Below are 25240 nucleotides of genomic sequence, written 5' to 3'. Positions count from 1 at the left end.
TTTTTCCGTCTGACTTCGCCATTCTAATTAATGATAGACAAAGCAACTATCTCCACCAGTTGGAGTTAGGTGGTTTTGAGGATCCAATGGAGTTAGGAGGTTTAGTCAGAAGCGCTTTTTAATACTTTTCATTGGTTCAATATTTGAATAACCCACACACAGACGTAAAGGGTGTTCAATAGCACTGATTTATAAAAACAAATTAAAAAGTTGAAAAATCTTTGCCCAACAGCAACATCATATATGTATATATATATATATATATATATATATATATGTATATGTATATATGTTGAGTAGGCGAGGGGAGGGAAGCTGGAGGCCAGGAGCAGATGTCACCACCTGATGACATCTGCTCCTGGCCAATGGCTACAGTTACCTCTTAAGGTAACTGAAGTACGCACCCACAAGTGTATGTCATAAGAAGGCATAACACATTCTATTTAAAAAATATATATCTATTTATATATATATATTATTATAATAATAATATAAAACATTAATAATCTTAAAGCCAGGAGTGGCCCGTTTTGAACAAAATGCCTCAAATCATGAACACAGCATCCGATTGCGGTGAAACTTTGCACGCACATTCGCACTACATTGAGGAACAAATGCCACCCTTTTGACATTGCCCTATTATAGCGCCACCAGGAGGCTGATTTTTGCAAAACACATTTTTGGATATTACTCCTGCAGATTTTGTCCAAACATCATGCAAATCGGTACACATTATCTCTATAGTCATGTGATCAAGATGGATCTGTCCGATTCTTCATATTCCATCAACATTGCTGGCCCACAATAACCTACCTGACCTGGTGGAGACCTGTGCTCCGAGGATAACTTTTTCTAGTTGCATATGTGAGCGTATGCTGAAATCTGTGTACTTTATGTCACTGACTGTTGGGTCATATTTGTGTTGTATCAAGTAGCCAATATTGATGTTTGATCTTGATGGACACAATGAATGCAGTTCTATTACATTCACTGCATTAGTAATCCCCTCAGGCTGAGAGTCTATGCCATAGAGCATGACCGCAGGTTTTTGTATTTTTATTTTTTCTCCTAGTCCAGCCAGGAATTAAATGTCATCTCAGGGTGGGTCACCTGCAAACAAAACCCCCCAGTCGATTTCCAGGTACAAACAGTCCAAGATAAGGAAGCCCTCTCCTGCTGTGAAGGAAATTGAATAAGTGTGCAGCCGGGTGAAAAGTCAGAGAAACAGTGAGGCACAAAGAGCGTTTTTGTTTGCCATATGTTATCAGTATTGACCTGCTCTTGTAGCATATTCCCCCGTTGAGTGTGCAGAGCACAATGGCTTCATCGGAGACGAGCACAGGAAGTGGTCTGTCGTCGAGGTCTCCCCATCCGCGGGTCTCTTATCAGTGGGTCCGTTTGTTGCTTGTATTGAAAGGTGGTGAAGGGGGACTGGGGGGGGGGACAAGGTCATCGCTCTCAAGTCAATCAAAGTTGTCATTGCTTCAGCGATAGCAGCCAGGAGGCTATTCCCTTGGAATGTGTTGCTATTCTGCTTTTGACTCCTCCACCTCCTGGGCAATCGCCTGAAAGACTCCTAATGGAATGCATGCCTCTTCCACAAAATGCTGGTATTGTCTTTATAGATACTATGTGTGAATGGACGGCATGTGGATGTACGCATGTTTCGAATCCTTTGTCTGCATGTGTTCGGGTTATCACTTTTTTTTTTTTTTTCACTGGTGTCTGGAGGCACTGATCTCAGTTCCTAGTCATCCTTGTAGTCTCAGACTCATTATTCATGTGATTCGTGTTCCAGTTGCAGCGAACTGCTGACACCCTGTCGATGTGTCGCACTGACAGAGCCTCCCGGGCTAGGCTCTGTGTAGGGGAAATGAGGGGCATGGGGGTGCGGGGTGGGCTCTGCCCCGGCAAGCAAGCAAGCACAGAAGAGACACAGGCATGTGATGGAGACCGCTCTACCTCTTCCCCTCCCTCCCTCCCTCCCTCCACCCCCACCCTCAGGGAAGCACCTGACTTTTACTGAGACCTTTTTCTCGAGCAAAACCCCAGCTGGGGTTTAAGTGCAGGGGTTAGGGATGGGCTTTAAGGGGAGTTAAGTAGCACAATCACTCAGGGTAGATCAAACCTGTGGAAATACGCCCTTGCTAGACTCGGGGGAGATTTTCTCTTCTGCGCATTTCGTCAACTCTGCCGGAGGAAGGAGGCACACAAGAAGACAATATGCTAGACATTGAAGAGCAATGAACTGATTCTGTCAACGTGGCATGGCGCTCCCATGAGCATTTTAAGTTTTTACATCTCCTAAGATGAATGCCTTGTGCTTTTAAATGTTTAGCCTTTGTGACAGCTATAGTATCTGTTGTAAAAGGGATGTTTTTCTCAACACGCTTTACAAGGTGTCAAATTGTACGCTGCTTTAATCCAAACGATATGTTAGTGGAATGGACAAAAGGGCCATGGGATGTTTCTTGCACGGAGTCATCCCTGTCATGATGGCTCAAATTAAGCAATGACCCTCAATTGCCTTCGGAGGATTATATGCATTAGAAATGTAATGATACTCTTCTCCTTTTTTGCCGATTTTCTTTGAAGTGTCTCCACAAGGTTAGGGATCATTCAACCCTCTGACGGAGAAGAAGACCTTTGTTTTAACATCCACATTAAGACGTAGTGATCATAACCTCGACTCTTGGCTTGCTTCTATACTGCTTGCCCCATGGGAGAAATTCTTCATCTGAGGATGTCTTAAGCTGAGGCAGCTGCTCTGTAGAACCAAAATAAGCATATAGAGAGTATGCAGTGGCTCAACAGTATAAGTTAAGATTTTGCTGTCCTTTTCCAACATAGGGCATGGTACTGTATACTGTAAGTGTGTCAATATCAAATCTTGAACTTTCTTTTTGTTACTGACCTATACCAAACAAAAAGAGACAAACAACAATAGCATCCAAGCTCCTGGCATGACAGAATCTTAACTACATCTGAACGGACCCACCTGAGCATTTAGGAGACAACGTGCATCATGCTTGGTGATGGCATTGGCAACGTGACAAATCCGGCCCCTTAAACTCCTTCCAACGAGACACGCATCAACATGCAACACATGTGATGCTCCTCTGCCACCCGCCCGCCCGCTGTTTTTTCAAAGATAGGGAAACATTCAGGAGATGGAACTGTAAAAGAATGCCATGGCTATGAATACAAATTGTGGTTTTCGGATCTCGAAGTGCCAACACGGTGCTCTTGTGTCACGAGAACGAGAGAAAAAGGGGATATGACTCAGAGCCTCTTTCTTCTAACCACAAATGGACTCGGTTGTATACCTCGGCTTCTATTTTAGAACGCTTATATCGGAATCAAGAGTGTCTGATAGCAGTTGTCTGGGAAAGGCGGGTGTAGCCGACGGCTCTGTGGTCTTGTCTGACACCGCCTTTAAAAAGAATTCCCAGAAAGGTGGACCAGAGAGGGGGCTGAGTATCATGGGAGGCAGGGTGCCATATGTCCAACTAGATATTCAATGTTTAACCGCATTTTGGCGGTCGAAATGAAATATGAGCCGCTGTGCCATGGTTAAGGATTCTCAGGATATCATCTGCACTGGAGCAAGCAGGTGTTATTTTGCAAATCCCAAATCTCCCTCGCTCCTGTGTATGTCACGTTTGAGCGTAGCCATGTGTTGAATTTGTGAGCTTATATGTAAACTGTACTAGGCATTTGGCCTCGCTTAGACCATAGGTGTATGTAAATGGGTTAAACAGCAGAGCTGTTTGTTGAATCCAAGTATTTATTTTGTCACCTCACAAGCTTGCGTTTCCACAGTGAAATATACCAACTTTTTATTTGATTTAAACAGGGGTCAATTGTTTTAATCTCCTGAAACCTTCATAAAATGTCCCTATATAAATGTGCTTAAGTTCTAAATGACGCTATTTTTTATTCCTTGGCCAGCCATCAGCAAGTTCCGCTGAACAGATTAGAAATGCTGCAGTAAAGAACAAAGGGGTTGGAAAAAAAACAAGAACAGACTAAACCTTGGTGTTGCTTTGTTCTCACATATTAAGTATTCAAACATGCTATTCGGGTTTGTGTTTTTCCCACTCCCATTTACATAACTCCCGTTGGAAATCTTGACTTCATATTCGGAAAACATGCTGTACGACCACTCTCTCACTCCGGATGCTGGATTATGGAGGCATCCATGCAGTTGGAGGAATGCTTGACTCTGAGATCCTCTCATTCTTCCAAAAGATGTTGGCTACCAGTAATATTGGGAATGAAACAACGTAAAAAGACAAACAGTCATGAAGCACTCCTGCTGTGTCCACGGCAGGGCCACTCTTATTCGACTAAAGGCGACACCCTCCTTTATGCCGTGGAGAAAGCGTCCCTGTCAAGCCCAAGCCCAGAACAATGGGGGCCAGCCTGGGGGAATGGGCCCATTTGCATGCAGCTGTTTGCCGTTTCCAGGACCACAAAGGCCAATCAAAGGGGCCTTAATGGAGGATGACAAGCGTCAACCAACGCCTTTGCTCTCTGTCTGTGGCGGGCCCTCGCCACGCTGTCTCCCATCCGAAAATGGCCCACTTTTCTAGACTGATCAAACATTCCTGTAGTTTTTTTTCTCTCCCTCCGTCTGATGTCCTGATGGACGGGAGTTGGTAAGGTTAAAGGTCGTTTAGGATAGCCCTCATCAGAACAAAACAATCCTGGGAAAGTGACAGCAAGCATGAGCCTAAACATGACTCCGTATGTGTCATGGTCTGGTGCATTTTACTGCTCTCATTTGCCAAATGCCAATAGTTTTATATCAAACTTCCATTATCTTTTCATTATGTCTCCGGGGTTTTAAAAGCTTCAGACTGTAGAACTATTCCCCCTGGCTTGGTCATGTGTCTTTCAGATGCACCCTGTTCAGAGCCTTAGTGCCACTTCCAATTTCAAGGGTGTTGATAGAAAACAAAATATGTATTATGAAAGGGGGTGTTGTTGTTCTCAGTGAATTATAGGCAGTGGACTGAAAAAGAAGAGAAACTCCCAGAATGCAACACATTGAGAGGCAGTTCTTCTTGGCCCCTGGTTTACTCTCTTGAGCTCAATAGAAGGCTTAGTGGGCAGGTCAGGGGGAGGAATCTAAAAAGCTACTTTCCCCAGTCACTCACTGACCAGAATGCCTGATAAGGCGTCATGTCAACAATTCTAGAAGTAGTGATCACAGCCAATTATGGGACAGTCAACGCCGTTGCCATGGCAATTCGATTGGGCAAGACATGTGATACATTATTTACTTGGCTTGCATTCGCCCTTAGTATGATTTATTGTTAGTTTGAGGTACCAATAAAGAGACAGAGCAAGAGAACTGTCTTTTACACCCACAAAATGTGCTATGGATTTTTCCTGTTGTTTTCTTGACACTGTTTTCACTTCAGCTGGTGCCCCTCTGAGACGTCTTCAACCGCGGAGCACATTTCAAAAGCACAGTCCAAGATGAAAAGCTTTTCCCAATCCCTCCTGTCATTGACACCCATGCACACAAATAATATTCTGTCTTTCCAAAACATCTCCCAAGCAGTTCGTTAACCCATTAAGACCTGAAGCTGATTCTACAAATGTCTTCTAAATCCCATCAGTTTTCTAAAAAGCGTTTCTATATCAGTGGTTCTCAAACTTTCATAATTGTCAACGACCCCCAAAATTATATGTATTTGGCCGCAGACCCCCCCACCTCAAAATATTTTGTTCAAGGGACCCCCAGAGGCAAAGATTTCAGTTAAAAATGTTTGCTTTAAAAGAACTAGACCATACCCGGTCGGCGCAGCGCAGCCGTGGGGGGATATGCGCACATGATCTGGCAACCCGGGAGGCAGTTCGTCCCATAGCTGGGCAGCCCCGTAACCATGGCGACAGTGTTTGACAGAAAAACGCTAATAAGAAGTTGAGATTTGATGAAATTGAAAAACGGGCTTCACAGTTGTGTTCAGATGGTAATGGTCAATGGCTGTGTGCAAAATCAGAGCAATTGGTCCAGCCAGTGAGGAGAACCGGGTGTCTTCACCACCACTACAGAGGTTACTAGAATTATAGTAGGATAGTAGGATAGTAGGATAGTAGGATAGTAGGATTATAGTAGGATAGTAGGATACATATATTCAAAGATTTGCACACATTTTCATAATTTCTCAAAAATAGCAGATCTACAAGCTCATAGCGCACTCGAGTAAAGAAAACAGGTCATATATGTCAAATATCCTAATATAATATGAGAAGTCAGTACATGGTTTAAAAATACAAAGAAGAAGAAAAAAAGCTAAAGCAGGGACACAGGCTCTTTGTATGCATTTTACTTTTTTGGACAGATTTGTCATCCCTAATTATATGTTGGCATGGCAGTCATTTATGGGACATGGGATATCTACAGTTCAGTAACAGGCGATCTGTCCTTCTAGACCTCCGTGATTTATACTTATTTGCACGCCAGTGTCGCACACCAAAAATAGGCAATCTACATGTCGCTGCGATGCGCTGTGAGCTTACAGATCTGCTATATCATCCATATTTCGGATCCATGCGGGCTAGCGAGGAGGCAGGCATGCCACAGGCTTAATCAATAGCCAGGCTTCTGCTGTCAGCTGTATGTGATCAGGCTTTGGTAGTCTGTCTGATAGAAGGACAGAGTGGCTGGTGGACAGTGAAGGAAGACAGGTTATGTACAACCCAAAGGACTTTTCTACATTCAGAGATTTTTTAAAACCCCATGAAACACATTCTTCCAGGTCTGCTTTCTGTAGCTGGTGTGATAAACCTGTCACTCTTTCCATGATGAATGAGGGGCGGGACGATCATTAGTCTTTGCGGGTGAAGCCACGAGCGCACTCTGCGTTTTATCATCCACCATTCTGGGCAGGTTTTATGAAAGGTGCGGGTAATTATAGTGTTTATTTCACTTATTGGAATGGATGGAGTGAACCTACAGGCCTCCACTTATGGCGGGCCATGCTGACATCTCCTAACTAGGTGATAAACATCCCTGCTAAGTAGAATGTACTGCCCATTAGATAGATCATGTGTTATATGGTAATGAAATGTCCAGAGGTTTAATGGAAGGGAATTTGTGTTGTTAGCTGCACATTTCTTATGACATGTGCTGATGACTGCAGAACACTCCTGATTTTGAATGACTTTAATGCGATATATTGAACATCTTATCTCTGGGTTTCTCATGACTCCATGTTTTTCCCCCCTTTGAGACATGTGTACCCCTGACATGGAATTTCATTATAATTGAGCGAGGCACAGCAGGCTGAAATGACTAGCAGACGCGCGAGTTCAGAATTTCAGGGTAGGAATTTCTAGCTGGAATTACTTCAACTTTGAACAGAGCAAACAATGCTAATTGCGTCAGGCCCGGGCTGTCAAAAGTGTGAAGATAATTAGCGCAAGGGTGCAAAGCGAACCCGCCGTGGTTAGTGTTAGTACATGACAATGCTCGGGAGCCAATGGGAGCTTGAAAAAGGTAACAGGCTGAAAGGAGGGCTAATTAGGCGAGAGCAGTGCAGAAAATACAAATGGTAGCTGCCCCCTCGGGGACCCACTGTTGCTGCAAACAGTGATTATTGACAGGTCATGCAGTGCTCTGCTTTGCACTCCTTAAAAAGAGAACATTTGCATTTTCTTTTTAGACTCTAACTAATCGTTTTCTTATAAAAGCAGACACTGTTGCATTTTTTCTCCTTCTTTTTTAACTAATTGACATTCCAGTCTGTAATACTGGAATACTAGTTTTCTTTCTTACTCAGATTTTCAACTTTACATTGTATTGGTGGGAAAGGGAAATTATAAGGTACACACTTTTTGTGGTAATTTGTTAAAAGGGGTAACTGAATTGAGCCAGATAGTTAATTTTTCCCCCCAAAGCACAGCTATTTCCCTGCATTCGCATCTGCCGTGCTCCATGTATAGATTTTTCCTTCTGCGCGGACTCCAGACGGTCCCCTCTTCGATTGCAGACGCTGTAAAATGGATTAAATTACACTGCATACTGCTTGGATTCTGTCCTTTTCTCTTTCTTACTGAGCAAGTAAAGCAAAAGGAACAAATTGGGTGACTTTTGCCACTGTAAAGTGGGCCATTCTCCGCCAAGCTATGTTTACCACTGTTGCATGAGGTGGGTGTTGGGGATGAGGGCTTCCCACTGTAGTCTTTATATTTGCTCAAGGTTTTTATGAGGTTACGGCTGGCCCCTTGAGACTTTGCCCTGATGCCTTAGCCAACATATAAGACCACAGAGAAATGGAGAAATTGAATTGTTTTGTCTTTCCCCGGCTTTGTATTGCACAAAATAGCCGTTCTGTTTTAAACTGTGGTAGAATTGGTCTGCCATTGTTTACGTATTTGGTGCCATTAAATTCCTTTCCCTATTCCCTATGATATTCAGTGTCTTATTTTGTTGAATTAGCAATCTTTTTTTATTCATTATTTTACAATAATCTCTTTCTCTTTCCATCAGGGTTCAGTCGCGCAGCCTTGCCATTTGGGTTGGTCAGGAGAGAGCTCTCGTGCGAGGGCTATGCAATTGATCTCCGCTGCCCAGGGAGTGATGTCATTATGATTGAGACAGCCAACTACGGCCGCACTGACGACAAGATCTGCGATGCTGACCCATTCCAGATGGAGAACGTCAACTGCTACCTCCCCGACGCCTACAAGATTATATCACAAAGGTAAAAGGCTAGAGGGATCCCATTTCACAAATATGACCAGGAGCTGGGGAAGTGATGGGGTGGGTTTCATCACTCTCCTTTCTCCCAGCATACGGAAAATAGCATGTTTTTAATATTTTTCCAAAGAAAAGTTCCATATTCTATAAAACATAATAAATCCATTTGCTTGTGCAACCTCCCACATACTGGACAACTAACCAACATCTTGAAGTGCTTTTCCCCCTTCATTGACTATATTGTGTAGGTGGTGGTTTGACAATTCCCAAACTGGATTAATTCAGTTTCAATATGAATTCTGGATGAACATGGAACTGGAAACCTATACCGTTTTCTGTACCCTGCCTGTGTGCATTGTTGTGTCTGCTGCAAATAGAGAGAGCGTCACGTGAACAGCCTCTTAAATTACCCCATTTGGAACATTGGCCATACTTTGTTCAAGCACTTGCACCAGAGGGGCACGCTCTCAGGTCTTGTGCAGTGCCTGCTCCTAATACCTTTTATATTGGTAACACTCTCGCAGGACACTGCCATACTGTCAAAATACGGCCCACAACACTTAAAACACTGCTGTGCCTCACACCGCAGAGGTGTGTGTATTTTTTTAAGAGCCCTATATGAACTATTCATACATTTTAACTGCTAATGTGCTGCTCTGCCATATCCCACTGTGACCTCACTCTTATCCCCCGCTACCACCACTCTTAAAGCCAGCTACTGTACATCATGATCTACCCATCCTCCACCCCGGATCCTCCTCCGGCTTCATCCACCTCTGTATTTGCGCCCCATGAGATGTGGCACCGCAGAATAGCTAATCAAAACCGCCTGCCTTACTCTGTACTTGCTACATTTACTCTGCAGTCTCAGCATTCAATATGTTATTGGCCGTATTCACAGCCCATATGGCACTTCAATAGTGACACACCACTGACAGTGACCACGGGCCGCAGTTTGACTGTAAACTGCCACAGTCCACAGAAGATGTGTTGACAAGTCACTCTACCAGTCGGCGGAGCTGCTCTCAAAGCTAATCTCCTTTGAAGATTCCCTTGAGTTTAGGTGTGAGAGAGGGAGCCGGTGCCACCCTCAGCCAACCCCTTTTTTCCAAATGTTTTAGATCAGAGAAAATAGGTTCCTGTCCATAATTAGTGTTGATGGAATAATCAGTGATGTCCCATCAATCCTGAGCGCTGGCACAGAGCGACGTGTCCTCTCCCTGTCTGCAGCATGGTCCAGCCAGGAAGATATTTTAAGTGCATGACAGGCAGCAGAAGGCAAAGCATTGCAGCAATTGGGAGGTTTAACAGAGGAGGAGTAAGAACAACAGCCACATATATAAACAAATATATTTAATAAGATAAATGAGGTGTATTTGACAGACTGTGGCTATATTGTTGGTTTTAAATCTGTGACCAAAAAAATAAAAAAAATAAGGAAAAACAACTAGGCCATATCCAAATAGTGCGCAATGCGACAGCAATTACTCAAATATTTTCTCATTTTCATTACAAAAAAAAGGCATTATCATGAAAGATTTATGAGGAAACTGGAACTATTGTTTAATATTCAGATGCTTGTTCCCTTAGAGAGATGTAAGTGTACATCTGTGACTACTCTTTCTGCCTACCTCTCCTTCTATCCATGGTTTTACTGTGATATGTATACAACAGAGCCTATATTAAGCTCTCTGTTGCAAATATGCTACCTATTTCCTTTTCCGGACAGAGGTCCAGGTTCTACTTAAATGTGCGTGCTATACTAGTTGCAATACTTTTATTCCATGAGGGCACACATTCAAAAACAAAAATTGGAATGGAAAGAATTATAATTATGTTCGACTATCCAAAGCCAGGTGTCCATTGACTTATCACAGAAATGTATGTTGACATAAAAAAAATAAACTGTGTGGCAAATTCTCCTCTAGATTGTTTCTGTTCAGATGTTACACAGAGAAAAAAAAATCTAAGTAAAAAAATCTCACTATTGTGCTAAGACTGAGAATGTGACTGCAATTCATTTATTTGGATGAAAGAACAATGGACACTGAATTCTGACAAATGTTGCAAACACTGCCAACAATCCTTAACAATAACTATCAAATTAACAGAAAAGTTAATCCACATGCCAAGGGATATTTACAGTCACATGACAAGGATCACACACCCATGATGAATATGCTCTGAAATATTTGCCATGTCTTTAAAGGAAAACATGAGTGGTTAGCAGATAAAATGCATGGACTTAAAGAGGGAGGTTCTGGAGGGCTTTGTGGAGTCTCCTTTGCGCTGTCTGTTTCCTCAGATTAAGACAGGGTAATGGCCCAGGGCAGTCTATAATGACATTTTCCCTTATTAATAATTTCAGACAGAGGCAGAACACAGGCCATCCTCAGTATAGCCTCCCAGACACATCCTGCTAAATGTGCTCATGGCTTATTATGACCATTGAGGTGATGGTGATGGTGATGATGATGGTGATGGTGATGAAAAGAGAAATGTGGCAGGGGGGGAAGAGGGGATTTTAATTGGACTCAGTGCAGCGCCAAAAAGAAAAGAGAGGAAAAACAGAAAAGTAAATAAACTCTTAATGTAATATACATTTATTACTTGATAAATCTTGCATTTGGATTTAATTGAACCGTTTTGAAGCTACTGTATATACATTTTTTGCACCTCTCTGCTGTCAGTGATTTAAATGTTTGAGGGAATTGCCAACCTAAAGTACTTCAAAGATACGGCAGTAAGTCTCTTGTGCATCCGCTGCAGTCAAGCTGTAGCACAAACTGTGAATCTCTTTAAAGTACAGCTTCCACCATATCACATGAAAACATATTAGTACCATTGCATATTTGGAAACTTCCTGTGGATTTCTCTTCCTTTTAACTCATTATGAATAATCTAGGTTTGGTTAACCATTAGTACCAAAGGACTTTAGCATCAACCACACAAAAAAAAATCTATTTTTCATTCTGGACTGTATTTCCCCCCTTTGAATGGTTATCTGTTTCAACATGTAGAAAGAAACATGTTTTAATTGACTACAGTAGTCTTATAGCCTGTAGACTTTATCATAGACCTTACCAAACACACAAGATGTAGGCAACATAGTAAACTACACAAACCACACCACAGTGTCAAACTACACATTGATTAACATGTGGAGAGAAAGAACAATTCTATGACACAGTTTGCATCAAAAGTAATTGTGCTAAAACAAAACGCACAGCTACAACACTGAGCCCAAAAAAACCCCAAAGCCTTCAGCAACTTACTGCAGTCTGCATTTAAAGTAATCCTATACAAAAATAACATCGGTGTGGAAAAACGAATCGACGAGCCCACATTATGCAGTATGTCACAGCCTCTGTAAACAACTAAAGACTATAAACTATAAAAATGTATTAAAGGATGCCAAGACCAAAAAAAAGAAACAAAACAGAAGAAAACAAACAGAAGGTGTTGATGATCCCAGAACAAAAGATGGGGAAGCTATTGGGCCATGTATACCCAGCTCTGCCAACTGGAATGACCAAAACCAAGGATAAACTAAACTACACCAAAACAAAGCCAGATAACTGGACTACCGGTGATCTCTCACCCAAAATGAAAACAACAAACCAAAATACCAAAAACATGTTGAGGGACAAACAGTTGTGGGGAAGAAGAAAGAAAAAAAAGAGTCCCCAAGAAGGCTGTGCTGCAGGCTGCCAGGCGCCCGTGTGTGTGTGTGTGTGTGTGTGTGTGTGTGTGTGTGTGTGTGCGCGCGCGTGTGCGTGCGCGTGTGCGTGCGCGTGTGTGTGTGTCATTAAGCTTTTGATTTGTCATTTGACATTCTTAGATATAACACATTCTCTAGTTTGTGTTTTTGATAACTATATGTGGTTTTGGACTGGCTGGTTGTTGTGTCAAGTTCCACTTATTTCAATTTTTGAGCTACAGCTGTAGCTAAAGCTACAAAGCCTCTTGCATTAGCAATGATTCCAAGGAAGATATGTTCAACACTGAAATATATGTGCAAGTGGTATGGCTTCACATTTTTTACCTCCTGAAATATTTATATCACGCTTGAAAAAATGTCGAATGTCCTATTTTCGTATCTTTCTTGTGACGGATTCCTGTTTACCTCTCTCTCGCTGCTGACAGGCTTCCCAATCCCTCCACCTCAAGAGAGCTTGATTGAAGTGGGGCCATTTTCATCCTATATTTACACAAAATCTGTGCTTTGCTTTTTGTTTATTTTTCTTCTTGTGTCATTTTACCAGACACACACACACACACGCACACACACACACACACACACACACACACACACACACACACACACACACACACACACACACACACACACACACACACACACACACACACACACACACACACACACACACACACACACACACACACACACACACACACACACACACAACCAGCACAACCACTAAGTCATGTTGTATAGGAAGTCAGATAAGCGCTTATAGAAATTACATTAACATTGTTCTCGCCATGCAGACAAGACCGTTTCTCGTGGCCACTGCATGGACTCATTCCAGTCAAATGAATGCCAAAGCCACCTGTTGCCTGTACTTTAATGATTTTCCTCCATGTGAATAGTGGTGGGACGAGGCTGTTAAAGGAGATAAATTCAGCTAAGCCGGTGACGTCCACTTGCCATCAATAATTCCTGACGTGTCTTTAGCTCTTGCTTCACTATACGCTTTCTCTTATTACATTCACTCACCGTTGCACTTTCTTTCATATTCTGTGTATTTAATGAATTTATTCTCTTCTCTCGTTTGTTGAAAGGTTGTACCTAGAATGCATATTAATAAGGCCCTGGATGGGGCACTCAATGTCTTTATTACAGCAGTACTGTAAACTTGTCATTACATGTTGTCAATGTTGTCTAACCCAAATTTTCTTGCCGCGGACAGTGCTTTATGTAATGTTGAAACCTCTGGTCAATCTTCTGTTCTAGGTGCAACAACCGTACCCAGTGTGTGGTTGTTACTGGCTCTGATGTCTTTCCTGACCCATGCCCTGGCACCTACAAGTACTTAGAGGTCCAGTATGAGTGTGTTCCCTATAGTAAGTATCCCCAGTCCGAATCTCATTTTAAATTTTCATTGATGTGCTTTAACTATGTCTTTAGAATAGACAGATGTGTTTTAACTGCAATCTTGGCTCCACGCTCCCCCGTAATGAATAAGACGAGGTTTCGTAATCTGCTTGCCAGTGTCAGGGTTGGTTTCACAGACAATGCTGAAATGAAGTTTGAAAAAGACAGTAATCTTGAAAAGCAAAGATAAGACTTCTAAATGAATTTCATGAGCATGGCTTGTATTTGGTTTTGCTAATACATAATTTATCTGGGAACCCATTTGGTAAAAAAAACTAAAAAACATCTGGGGGCACGACCTCCCTTGAACTCTGGTTTGACTCCTCCCCTTTTCAGTCCACTCCATCTGGGTTCTCCTGTGTGTATTCCTATTAACAACAACATTACATATTTAAGGCAGTAGCACCGACAGATTTGCCGAAGAACCCTTCTTGAGAGATTACTACGGAATCGATAGATCAACTGAACTTATTAGACTTGGTGTGGGATATTTCTTCAAAACTGCAAACATATTTGATATAGATGGCAATTGGTTTCTTATTCTGTGGAACTGTGAGATATAATTAATAATTACTTAGAACTTATTGACAACACATCAAATGTGATGTTAAAATAACATGGATTATATTCTATAAAATAAGTCTCTGATTTAGTCATGGGTTAATTTTAATCTTCTTTTACCAGACTGAAAATAGCTACGTCTATCACAATAGCTCTTCTGCCCTATTTGGGTTGGTCTAGCTTAAAATTGCATTTTATAATAGAGCCAGAGTTAATCCCTGTCTATGAAACCAACCATTAGTATTGGATTTGTTATATATTGAAAACATTTTGTGACATATCTACCTTTCTTCTTTCAAACTGATGCTCCTTTCTCATTCACCCTTTTACCCAACTAACCTTTGCTCTCATTCTTTTTAAACTTCTCATTCTTTTCATATTATCTCTCTAGCCTCCCTCCTCTGAATGCAGTTTCAACGAACTACTAACAGCTCCATAATAGGCAGGCTGTTCATCAGTTATCGCTCATTTGCTGTGGCACTCTTTGACTAATTAGAGTCTGTAACGTTACTACCAAGTCATATTTTGTGTGTGGGCGAGCAACTTTGGAACCGTGTTTTGATTTGTGTCTATAAAGTCTGAACAAATTCCACCCCCAGCCAATACAGGCCAAAAATAACGCATGTGCTGTTTCTCAAAGAATGTTATCAGATTATATCTGCCCAGCCTTTGGAGCCTGAACCATGCAGTGTTTCTTTATAATCATGCCATTGGGGGGAAGCATATGTTTAGTTTTGTGCTTACATAGTGGACTGGACTATGATTTTGATGGCAGAAGCGGTAAGGGCAGGACGGATCATTTTAATCGTCCAAAGAGCAATGCATATATAAATATATATATATATATAAATACATATTTTGTGTCCAATACTAACTTGTGTGTTTTTGAAATCCTAGGATTTACACACTGACTAATGAAAGTTCTTTCCCCCTAGTTCCTATTCCCCAAACAGGCCGGCAGGTCACTTCTTGGTCATGTCCTCTTAACAAATTCTTCTCTTGTACCTGGTGGTTGACTCGTGATAACCTTTCTCTCCCTTTTGCACTCTTTTTTTGCTTTCTTTTCCAATGCCTAAAATAGAAGTGGAGCAAAAAGGTAAATGAGTGGTCTGGTCCTTTACCCCCCACCCTCCGGTTACTTGTTCTGTGGTGTCGAGTACAGCCCCCCCCCCCTACCCCCTCACATCTCCTCCCCCTTGATTGCCTTTCCTGTCAAATGCTAAACCCCTACAGGGGATTGTTTGCAACACTGGAGTCCAGATGAATTTCAAAACAGAAATTTTCAGAAGAAGTCCAGGGTTACCAAACATAATCTATCCCAGACGTGTGAACACAATGTGAAACGGATCGCCAACCCACGCGCGGTGATGATCCCAGGCGCTCTTATGTAGTACTTAAAAAATATGACTACACTGCAAAATGCTGAGCGTTCATTGTGTTAAATGAACACTCAGGTTTTTTCAGTCAGTAGTTTGATTAGATAGTTCTGTGTCTATTGTCTTACCTTGCTTGGTCTGACCTCTGCACCCATAGCACGTGATGTGAGATAGCAGTGATGGCTGAGTGAGATTGGCAAAGTGTTAACATTTTTGAGTAGATGTCAACAAATCAGTAAATTCTTTCTTTATCCCGAACCAATTTGTGTAAATAGTTGAAACAGAAACCTTGCCTTAACCTCCCTCACCCATCAGTGGTTACCCTTGTCGTTTGCCACAGACGTAGTGAAAACAAAATCCTTTACTGCTGTTCAATCTGTCCCCCAACCCACACCTTCATTTTACCTCCTCTGCTTTGCTGCCACCACCACCATTGATAATCTGTCACTCACTCCCTCCCACAAGATGTGGAGTCTCTTCCCTTATCATTTTGGTTTATGACCCAAAGTCACGTGAGTGTGCATGTGCAATGTGTGTTCATTTATCCAGCTGTTATATTCACGACGCCAGAGACAAGATGGTATTTACAGAAAAAGATGTAAACCCTATCTCTCCAATGTTCCATGTCTTACATTTGCAGGATTTCACTTTTTTGTTCACCTTTTATTTTGTTTTGTCCCAGTTAGAGTGTTCAGCAGACTCTTGAGATGTTCTCCTCTCAACCTCACATTTGTCATTCGGAATAACCATTAGCATACTCATTTGTCTCCCATAATTCTTTCCCCCTATACACAAGCAACAGTGCAAAACAGTAGTTGAAACATTCCTCAAAATTTACTGTACCTGATCTCTTCTTGCCCTGCACTTCATTCGTACAGCAACAGGAATGATACGTGTCTTAGCGACATGTACAATTGGTGCAACATGCTTGCCTACAGTACTGACTTGTTACGTTTTGTTTCACTTCTCTCTCTCTGTCACTAGTTTTCATTTGTCCTGGGACTCTGAAGGAAATAGGAGCCCCTACCTTCATATTTGAAGCCGAGCAGCAAGCAGGAGCATGGTGCAAAGACCCCTTACAAGCTGCAGACAAGGTGTTCTTCATGCCCTGGACCCCCTATCGGACTGACACCCTGATCGAGTTTGCCTCCCTGGAAGACTTCAAGAATGGACGGCAGACCACCACATACAAACTGCCACATCGCGTCGACGGGACAGGCTTCGTGGCCTACGACGGCGCCATCTTTTTCAACAAGGAGCGCACGCGGAACATCGTCAAGTTTGACCTGCGCACTCGCATCAAGAGTGGCGAGGCCATCGTGAACAACGCTAACTACCACGACACCTCGCCGTACCGCTGGGGCGGCAAGACGGACATTGACCTGGCGGTGGACGAGCGAGGCTTGTGGGTGATCTACGCCACCGAGCAGAACAACGGGCGCATTGTGCTGAGCCAGCTCAACCCGTACACGCTGCGCTTCGAAGCCACTTGGGATACGGCGTACGACAAGCGCTCTGCCTCCAACGCTTTCATGGTGTGCGGCGTGCTACACGTGGTGCGCTCAACGTATGAGGAGAACGAGAGCGAGTCCAGCCGGAGCCATATTGATTACATCTACAACACCAAGCTGAGCCAGGGCGAGTACATTGACATCCTCTTCCCCAACCAGTACCAGTACATTGCTGCTGTGGATTACAACCCCAGGGACAATCAGCTGTATGTGTGGAATAACTTTTACATCCTGCGCTATGACCTTGAATTTGGACCTCCAGATCCTGCTGAAGGTAAGCCCCACTGTGTTGTGTTCAGCACACTGTCTTTGTAATGTGACGAGCTTCTGTTGTACGGTGACTGTGTGGGATGTCACAGATGACTGCCTTTTAATTTTGAATACAATTCAGGTGCGATATGGAGAAGAGATTTGTGTTAGTCTTGGGGAAAGGGCTCATTTGCAAACAGAAATTACAGATTCACCCCGGAACGAGGGATCTCTCCTGCGGGGAGCCCGCTGCCACAAAGCCTGCCTTTTCTTTATTACCATGAGGCGAGCTGAAGCACTGACTCTAGCTGAAGCTTGGACCCTATCAACCTATCACATTCTCTAATCTTAGGCCTTATCCCAAGCTATTATGAACAATGGCCTTGTGATCTTCATTCTAATGCTCGCAATAGGATTCTGAAATATTGCACGCGGTACGACAGAGGTTATCTGCCCTTCTGCATTGGGATTTGGTCCTGTGTTGCCATGGCTACCTCATCATTTGTAGAGGTTGTCGTTTACAATAGATTGGGTGACGATCTCCATAATAGAGTTGCACTGGCATGAAACCAAGTTCAAGTTCAGCTTCAAGTGTGGGTGCGTGTGCAAACTAGGTGGCCACATGGTAAATCAGGCTGATGAAAGGTTAGAGGGATGACCATATGGTGGACAGAGAGATCAATTACAGCAAAGCGTCCTGTCAGACAGTCAGGGGGCTTAAATTAATCTGTAAAGTGCTATGGGGAGGCAGACGTGTCATCAGACAGGGTCCTTACATCACACTGATAATGGGCATAATTACCTGCCGCCATCCTCCTTATCCCTGAGAGCAAGGCTAAGTCCCTGTACCGAGGGGGGAAACTAAGGATCTCAGCCAGATTTCATATCTAGTTAGAGGCTCAAGTTTGCCCCGGAGCGCTGGTCTAGATTAAGTTATGATTTTTAACTTCTGGACGTTCCGGGTGGCAGCGGCAGGGGGGAAATATGATCCTTGACCTACGTTGTTGGAGGGGGGGTGTGTGGTGATGTCTCAATGTCTCAATGGTGCTGCTGAACTCTGGCCCTCTTGTCAACACGTCTGTTTGTTAGCGCGCTGTTCACTGGAAGCTCCCCAGCAAGATATCTTGACAACCAAGGGGCTCAGAGATTGCGTCTGTTTGGCGTAACAGCCAAAGCCTCAATTAAGACCGTGTTAAGACGAGATAGGAAATACTCAATGATTTTAATGACTTCACCATGCCCGCATTGGCATGCATGCAAACTGCCTACTCTGGTCCTCAACGTTCAGACATATGTAAATGTAATTAACAACTGAATTATCATAATTACCTTCCCTTTGTCTCAAAAGAGCCTAGCAAGAAAGGACAAAAGTGGCCAGCACTATAAGTGCAATTCCAATGAAGGGTTTAATGTGCTCTCTCAGCTACTGTAATGCCTCGGTAAACACAAACGCCACATAGATGCCGCTGCCACTACCGCAGGAACAGCACATGTAATCACGGAAACACCAATCGGTACACAGTTGTTGATTTCACCCATTATTTTTACCGCCCGTTTCCCACCAGTGTTCTGCTACTTAGATCTAATCTAGAGTGAGCGTGGGGTATTTTTCAACACCACCTGCCACTGTGGATCATTAAGTGTATTTTACGAGAATGCTTTAAAATGTTGCCTACTTGGAAGGCAGCGGAGAGGGCAAATAGATATGACTCCACCAGCAGCAGTACTCGTGGGGAGGGGGGTTTCTTGAATGGCAAATGAAAGTAATTGGTTCATGTTTATTAGGTTTCCAAGATCTACACCTTTAACTTCTTCACTCTGTAGCTATTAGAATTTATTGCTTCTCATGATATGGAGTTGAATTAAACAACCTATTCTGCAGAGTAATCTAATGGTGCAGAAATAACGTCTCTTTCTCACTGAAACTGAGGAGCACTTGAGGCGGAGAGGAAATTAATTGTGTCCATTAAGATTCATGGACCACAAAGTGAAGTCCCCTCAAACAGTAAATCGGTGTATTTCCTTTCCTTTGTGCAACTCACTTAGCACAATCAAGGATTCCATTTCTGTCACAAATATCAGCTTTGGTGGTTACATACATCCTCGAGAGGCATGGAAGAGTCTGGATTAGATAGAATAGATAGATTGTTTTTATTGTCAACAATCCTATATTAAAATTGGCTTAAGGGAGGACGGGCGGACTGACGGACCACATCGTCACGCTCATGTCACCATGACTCAGCCATAACTATAAGGAGTTCCCAAAGCAGCTACGCCCAAATATGGAGTGTGTTGTCTAACCTCATTGTGTCGTCATGGCATCAGGCGCAAACAAATCTGTCAGCTCCGTATATGGGCACAAAATGGGGCATGCCCATATATGGGCATATATATATACCGATGACATCAGGGATATCCTTATATGGGTATAAAAGGGACACGACTGACAGATACAGAGATCTCCATATTTGGGCATATACTGTAGATCGGATCGGCGGTGCGGATAGGTGTCTCTAGTACATGAAATGCACATTTTGAATGAAATATAGAACATAATTATATTTAGGATGTTTTACATGATCAGAACAACACAAACACAAAATAATAATTTCAGTAGCAGTAGTCTGGGAGTTTCTGTTGAATTTTTTTGTTATATTGGTTGCTTAGGGCACCAATGTGTCTGTTTTTTCTTCTTCTTTTGTATCACTCCTATTGTACACCCTTGGCGTTTAGTCTGTCATCAATATTCTGCTTCTTCCCTCTCCATCTAATTTGTTGGTTATTTTCTTATTAATTACTGTATTTTAGATGAGTAACAACACTTCAAGCACTAATTTTAAATAGTATTTTAACTTGCCCTACTCTGCCTATGGTTCCACAAAACTTCCATTCGAGGGCATATGCCCTCATTGTACATCCTATAATTGATAGGGACACCAATTATATTGGCCAACCTATACATATGTACATATTTGTTAGTTAAATATCGCAAACTAGCCTATATCAGCTGATATTGGCATATCTGTCATCCTATTCTTGAAGATATCAGAATCAATATCGGCCTTGAAAGATTCATATTAGTCGACCTCTACATTATTCACCTTGATGATTATTCCCCTTAATAACACTTGTATGCATTTCAAGGAAATATCTATAGTCTGTCCAATAATGCCTTGTGAACACAAAACACAAAATGATCAATAGTTAGACCTCCTTAGAAGTCTCACTAAAGAAGATACATGCCAATAAAGAGCACACCCAAATACTCAACCATACAAAAACTTGCAGGGACACCAACAAAGCATTGTCTGTCATGCACACATTGACTTGATTTCTGTACAATGGATTCAAAAAGCCAATCAAGAGTGCAGAATAATTCCCTGGGGCATTTCAAAGTAACGAAGAAAGAAAGGAGAAAATTAATTTGCCTCTGAGTTTGCATCGATCTGAGGTCTGAAGAGATGCATAAAATTAATGGCTTCATCCAAAAGGCTGCCAAGAAACATTGGACTTGACTTAACCACTTAAATCCTATATACTTTGTTGACCGGAGTCCCCAAGAGGTCTCTACTAGGCCTCATTTTCCCTCTACCCTAAATATCTTCACCGAAAATAGCTCACAGAACATCACATTGCAAAGCGCTGTGAGCTTGCAGATCGGCTATTTTCGCCAATTGTCGCCACAGAATAGGGGATGCTACGGCTCGAGTGGTTTTTAACCACTTGGAGTGATCCGGCAACATTACAACAGGAGAGGGCTCAGCACTGAACCTGAAAATCCGTGCTAAACATACGCTAACACACCACATACACATACTGTGTGCCTTGCAAACCTAATACATTTGCTCAGTATTGTACGTTGCTCATGCGTCTGCTATGCTTTTATATAGCTTGGTATCGCAGTGAGGTGAATCATCAAAACGATTTATGAATGTATCATGCACTAAGCCGGTGTTCCACCCTGTGAGGCATAATCTTGAGCAGCAGAAATGTTTACTGGGATCACATTGGACTGTGATATGTGGAGGCATTAGCTGGAGGGCCACAAGTCAAGGAGCCAAGGGATGTTTGGAACAGCTCTAATTGTTCCGCTTGTTGCCATGGCTCGAGACTGGCTTCAGGGCTGGTGGAATATGGCCTCGTTCAAATGGACACTATAGGCACGGAACAAAGAGTGTTGTTAGATAGGGTTCGGCAGAAAGGAGCAACACACTATCTTTGTGTTGTTTGTGTGCACGCTCCTGTGTCTGTCGTGGGAGTCTGGATATGCATCCATGTGCCTCCACGTTAGGGCTGGGCAGTATATCGATATCGTCTGGGATTTTCTATATCATAACATCGTGATTTGACATAAATGTTGTCTTTTCCTGTCTCACGTCTTAGTTTATAATAAATGTTTCTTAAAATGGCCGATCTACTCAAATAAGAGAGCTTGAGCTTGTATTATATTGTTTTCAATGTTTTACAAATGTTTTTTTATATCATTGTCACAATACAATATTATCATCACAATATCGGTGTTGAGGTATTTGGTAAAAACATATTGTGATATTTGATTTGGTTTATATCGCTCTCTTACTCAGCATGGTTCTAGGCTTGTGTCTGGGCCCCCTGGACTTGAGTTCCTGCACTCATAAATTACACTGGTGCAAGGATCTGATGGCAGAGCTTTTTCTGTCCACTGCTCTTTAAAGAACACGTGTCAAGAATGCAAACAGCACCGCATAGCCATTACTCCATTTCTCATCACCTTGCTCTGGGTTTCATAAATGTATAGTGTATAGACATATTGATACAGTAAGTGGTGTGGAGGAGGAATCACTTGTGAATTGGCTGCCTTTACAGTATAATGGCAAAAGGGACATTGTCCATGCCAAGCTGTGTGACCACCAGATGGTTCACTTAGACATCAGTACTGAAGCTAACATCACATGGGTTTGAATGGAGCGGAGCCGTATGGCTGTATATAAACAGCCTGATGTAAAATTCATATCTTGTGGGATTTGTTGTTTCTCCATCATTAGTTACTGGCACATGTTCTTTAAAAGAAGTGACTAACGGCACACTGCGTATACATTTATTATCCTCAGAGACCGCCTGATTGGGCTGAAACACTTAAGAGCTGAAAAACACATTGCTGTATATAAAGACACATAAAAGCACAAACACGCACATACAGTCACACCATCCATTATTCACAGTGTGGCAGTGGGGGCATCTTAGTGCATCGAGATTGCCCACTGGTTCAGTTTACGCTGGTTGGTGTTCTCCTATTCTTTTCGATGCAATTGAATTGGCCGTGTTCACAGATAGATGAGCAACGTGCGCTCTAGAAACGAAACCGATGTCTGCTAGGCTTTAACGGTATCAGCAGATTTAGGTTAGGTCTCGGCAATGTATCAATATTATATCAATGTTGTGATACATATGATATGAGACTGGATATCGTCTTGGATTTTGGATATCGTAATATCGTGATAGCCTATGGTGTAAGTGTTGTCTTTTCCTGGTTTTAAACACTTTAAAGGCTCTATTTTAGACTTTCAAAACGTTTTAAAAAAACATTTGTCTCCTCAGACCTTGTCCCTTGACTATTTTATTTTTAGTCCAAAGTGCAGCAGTATGAGAACTGTTTAACTTTGTGTGTGGGGGTTTGCCAAGCTGGCCTTTTGGAGGACCAGGAGGAAAAAGGTTTAGTGGCTGTGTTTATTTAACTCTGTAAGTGTAAAAAAAAGTAGGTCAATTTTTACACTTTCAGCGTTAACCACTTATATACTTCATTGACCGGGGTCCCCCAAGGGTCTGTACTTGATCCCCCTACTTTTTCCCCTCTGCACCAAATATTTTCACGGAACACAACATGTCACCTTGTGAGCTTGTAGATCAGCTATTTTCGCTATTTAAAAACAAAAAAGGATTAAAAAAAAAAAGGAAAACAATATAATAAAATATATTATCATCACAATACGATATTATTGTCACAATATCAATATTATAGGTACTTGGTCCAAGGTATTGTCACATGTGATGTTGTCCATCGATCTCGCCCCAAACCTGTATTACGGTATTATTTTCAATACCATCAGAAATACAGATATGGAATTATATTTTCATCTTGACATGACTTCTTCCAACAAAAAAAGCACTTCATTAACCAAGTGATTTTACTTCAAATCTCCCACACCACCCGTACATCTTCTCCGTTCAGCCCACTGATGTGTCTGTATCCACCATGGCAACAAGTGCCATCGGGTCTTGCAGCAAGGTATGCTGAATCTATGGAAGAAGGGCACTTATTTCATATTCATTATTCTATGGGCCATAGGTATTTAACCCATTTTGGGCGGGAACCCCTATTTGTAACTATACCTTTCAGGACGGGAACCCCTTTTGGGGTTCTTGTTGCTATGTACACTATATAGCAGCAACATACATTTGTTTAAATTTGTATAATATAGTTTTTCAGAAAAGGTGTTTTTAGAATCGGCCTCAGGTCTAAATGGGTTAAGCTCAGAAAAGACTTATCTAAGTAGGCTAATTGCATATTAGACACAGCATTGTAGGCTGGACAATGTCATTATGCGGCAATGACTTCTATCTCCAACAGCTCAGCTTTTCTTTTACATAAAAATACCATCATATAACTGTGAAGGTACTGTATGAAAAAATATATACCTAGATATACCAAACCAAATGTCAGCCAGTCTAAAAAACCCTACATTCTTTATAGACCGGATTCCCCCAGGGATCTATACTAGACCCCTCCTTTTTCCCCTCTTTGAACCAAATCTCTTTGCAAAATATACAGTAGCCGATCTACAAGGTTACAACACATTGGGTTGAGACATGTCGTGAGTTTGTGGATCTGCTATTTTCACTGAATGTTCTCCTCAGAATAGGGACACTAGGTTTCAGGTTAACCCATATTTTCGATTTTAGCTATTATAGCAACATACGTTTTTTCAGAAAACTCTTAGGATTTAGAACATTGGTTTACATTAGAACAGTAGTTCGCAAAAATAGAAGATATACAAGCTCACAGCGCGTGACTTGGTGCCACACTGCGAGCTTGTACATCTGCTACTTTTGAACATAAAAAAAACAAAACGTGAAATATTCTTTTTAACACATATCTTCTCTTCTGGGGGTCCCTGGCCAAAGACTTATCATTTTGGGGGTCCTTGGCACGAAAACGTTTGCGACCTACTGCTTTAGAAGGCATTCGTAGAATCGGCAATCGGCCTCAGGTCGTAATGGGTTTTTGAAAAATAGTGAACATTTGTGCAAATCTTTGAATATATGTTTTTTAAAGCGAACATTTGTAAAACATTTTGTTCCTGGGACCCCCAGAAGCAAAGATTTGAGTTACAAATGTTCGCTTAAAAATATATATATTCAAAGATTACATCCATCCACACAGAACGTGAATATTACGTGATGATAAAGCAACATCATTATCATTAATTAATCATTATTTAAAAAAAAACATCAACCTTTATGAAATAGGCATCACCAAATGAATAGTTTGATGTGAAATAAAATGCATTTTCAGATTGTTTATTCGTCATGCGCCATTTTATTTAGTTCTTGTACATGGAGAGGCGTTCTCATCTAATTCTTACTGATTCAAAACCTTAGGCTGTAAACAAATTAAAGAGCTTGTTTTTGGCTGTAACATTGTTCTCCCTAATGGTATTAGGTCTTATTG

General features: G+C 42.0%; 1 protein-coding gene across 7 annotated transcripts in view; it reads left to right on the top strand.

The window, feature by feature from the left end:
* The window catches only part of adgrl2b.1 (adhesion G protein-coupled receptor L2b, tandem duplicate 1), an 86143-nt gene that overhangs the window by 25330 nt on the left and 35573 nt on the right, over positions 1 to 25240 (top strand). For all 7 annotated transcript variants that reach the window (XM_084058696.1, XM_084058695.1, XM_084058700.1 and 4 more), the window contains exons 3-5: positions 8507 to 8720; positions 13695 to 13804; positions 16757 to 17557. In XM_084058696.1, coding sequence (XP_083914822.1) covers positions 8507 to 8720; positions 13695 to 13804; positions 16757 to 17557 — 1125 coding nt within the window. The remainder of the gene's footprint in view (positions 1 to 8506; positions 8721 to 13694; positions 13805 to 16756; positions 17558 to 25240) is intronic.

This window comes from Gymnoscopelus microlampas, assembly GCF_963454915.1.
Source record: "Gymnoscopelus microlampas genome assembly, chromosome: 5".
In the NCBI taxonomy this organism is placed as follows: domain Eukaryota; kingdom Metazoa; phylum Chordata; class Actinopteri; order Myctophiformes; family Myctophidae; genus Gymnoscopelus; species Gymnoscopelus microlampas.
The sequence above is the reverse complement of the archived record's forward strand: the minus strand, read 5'-3'. Positions and strand labels throughout refer to the sequence as shown.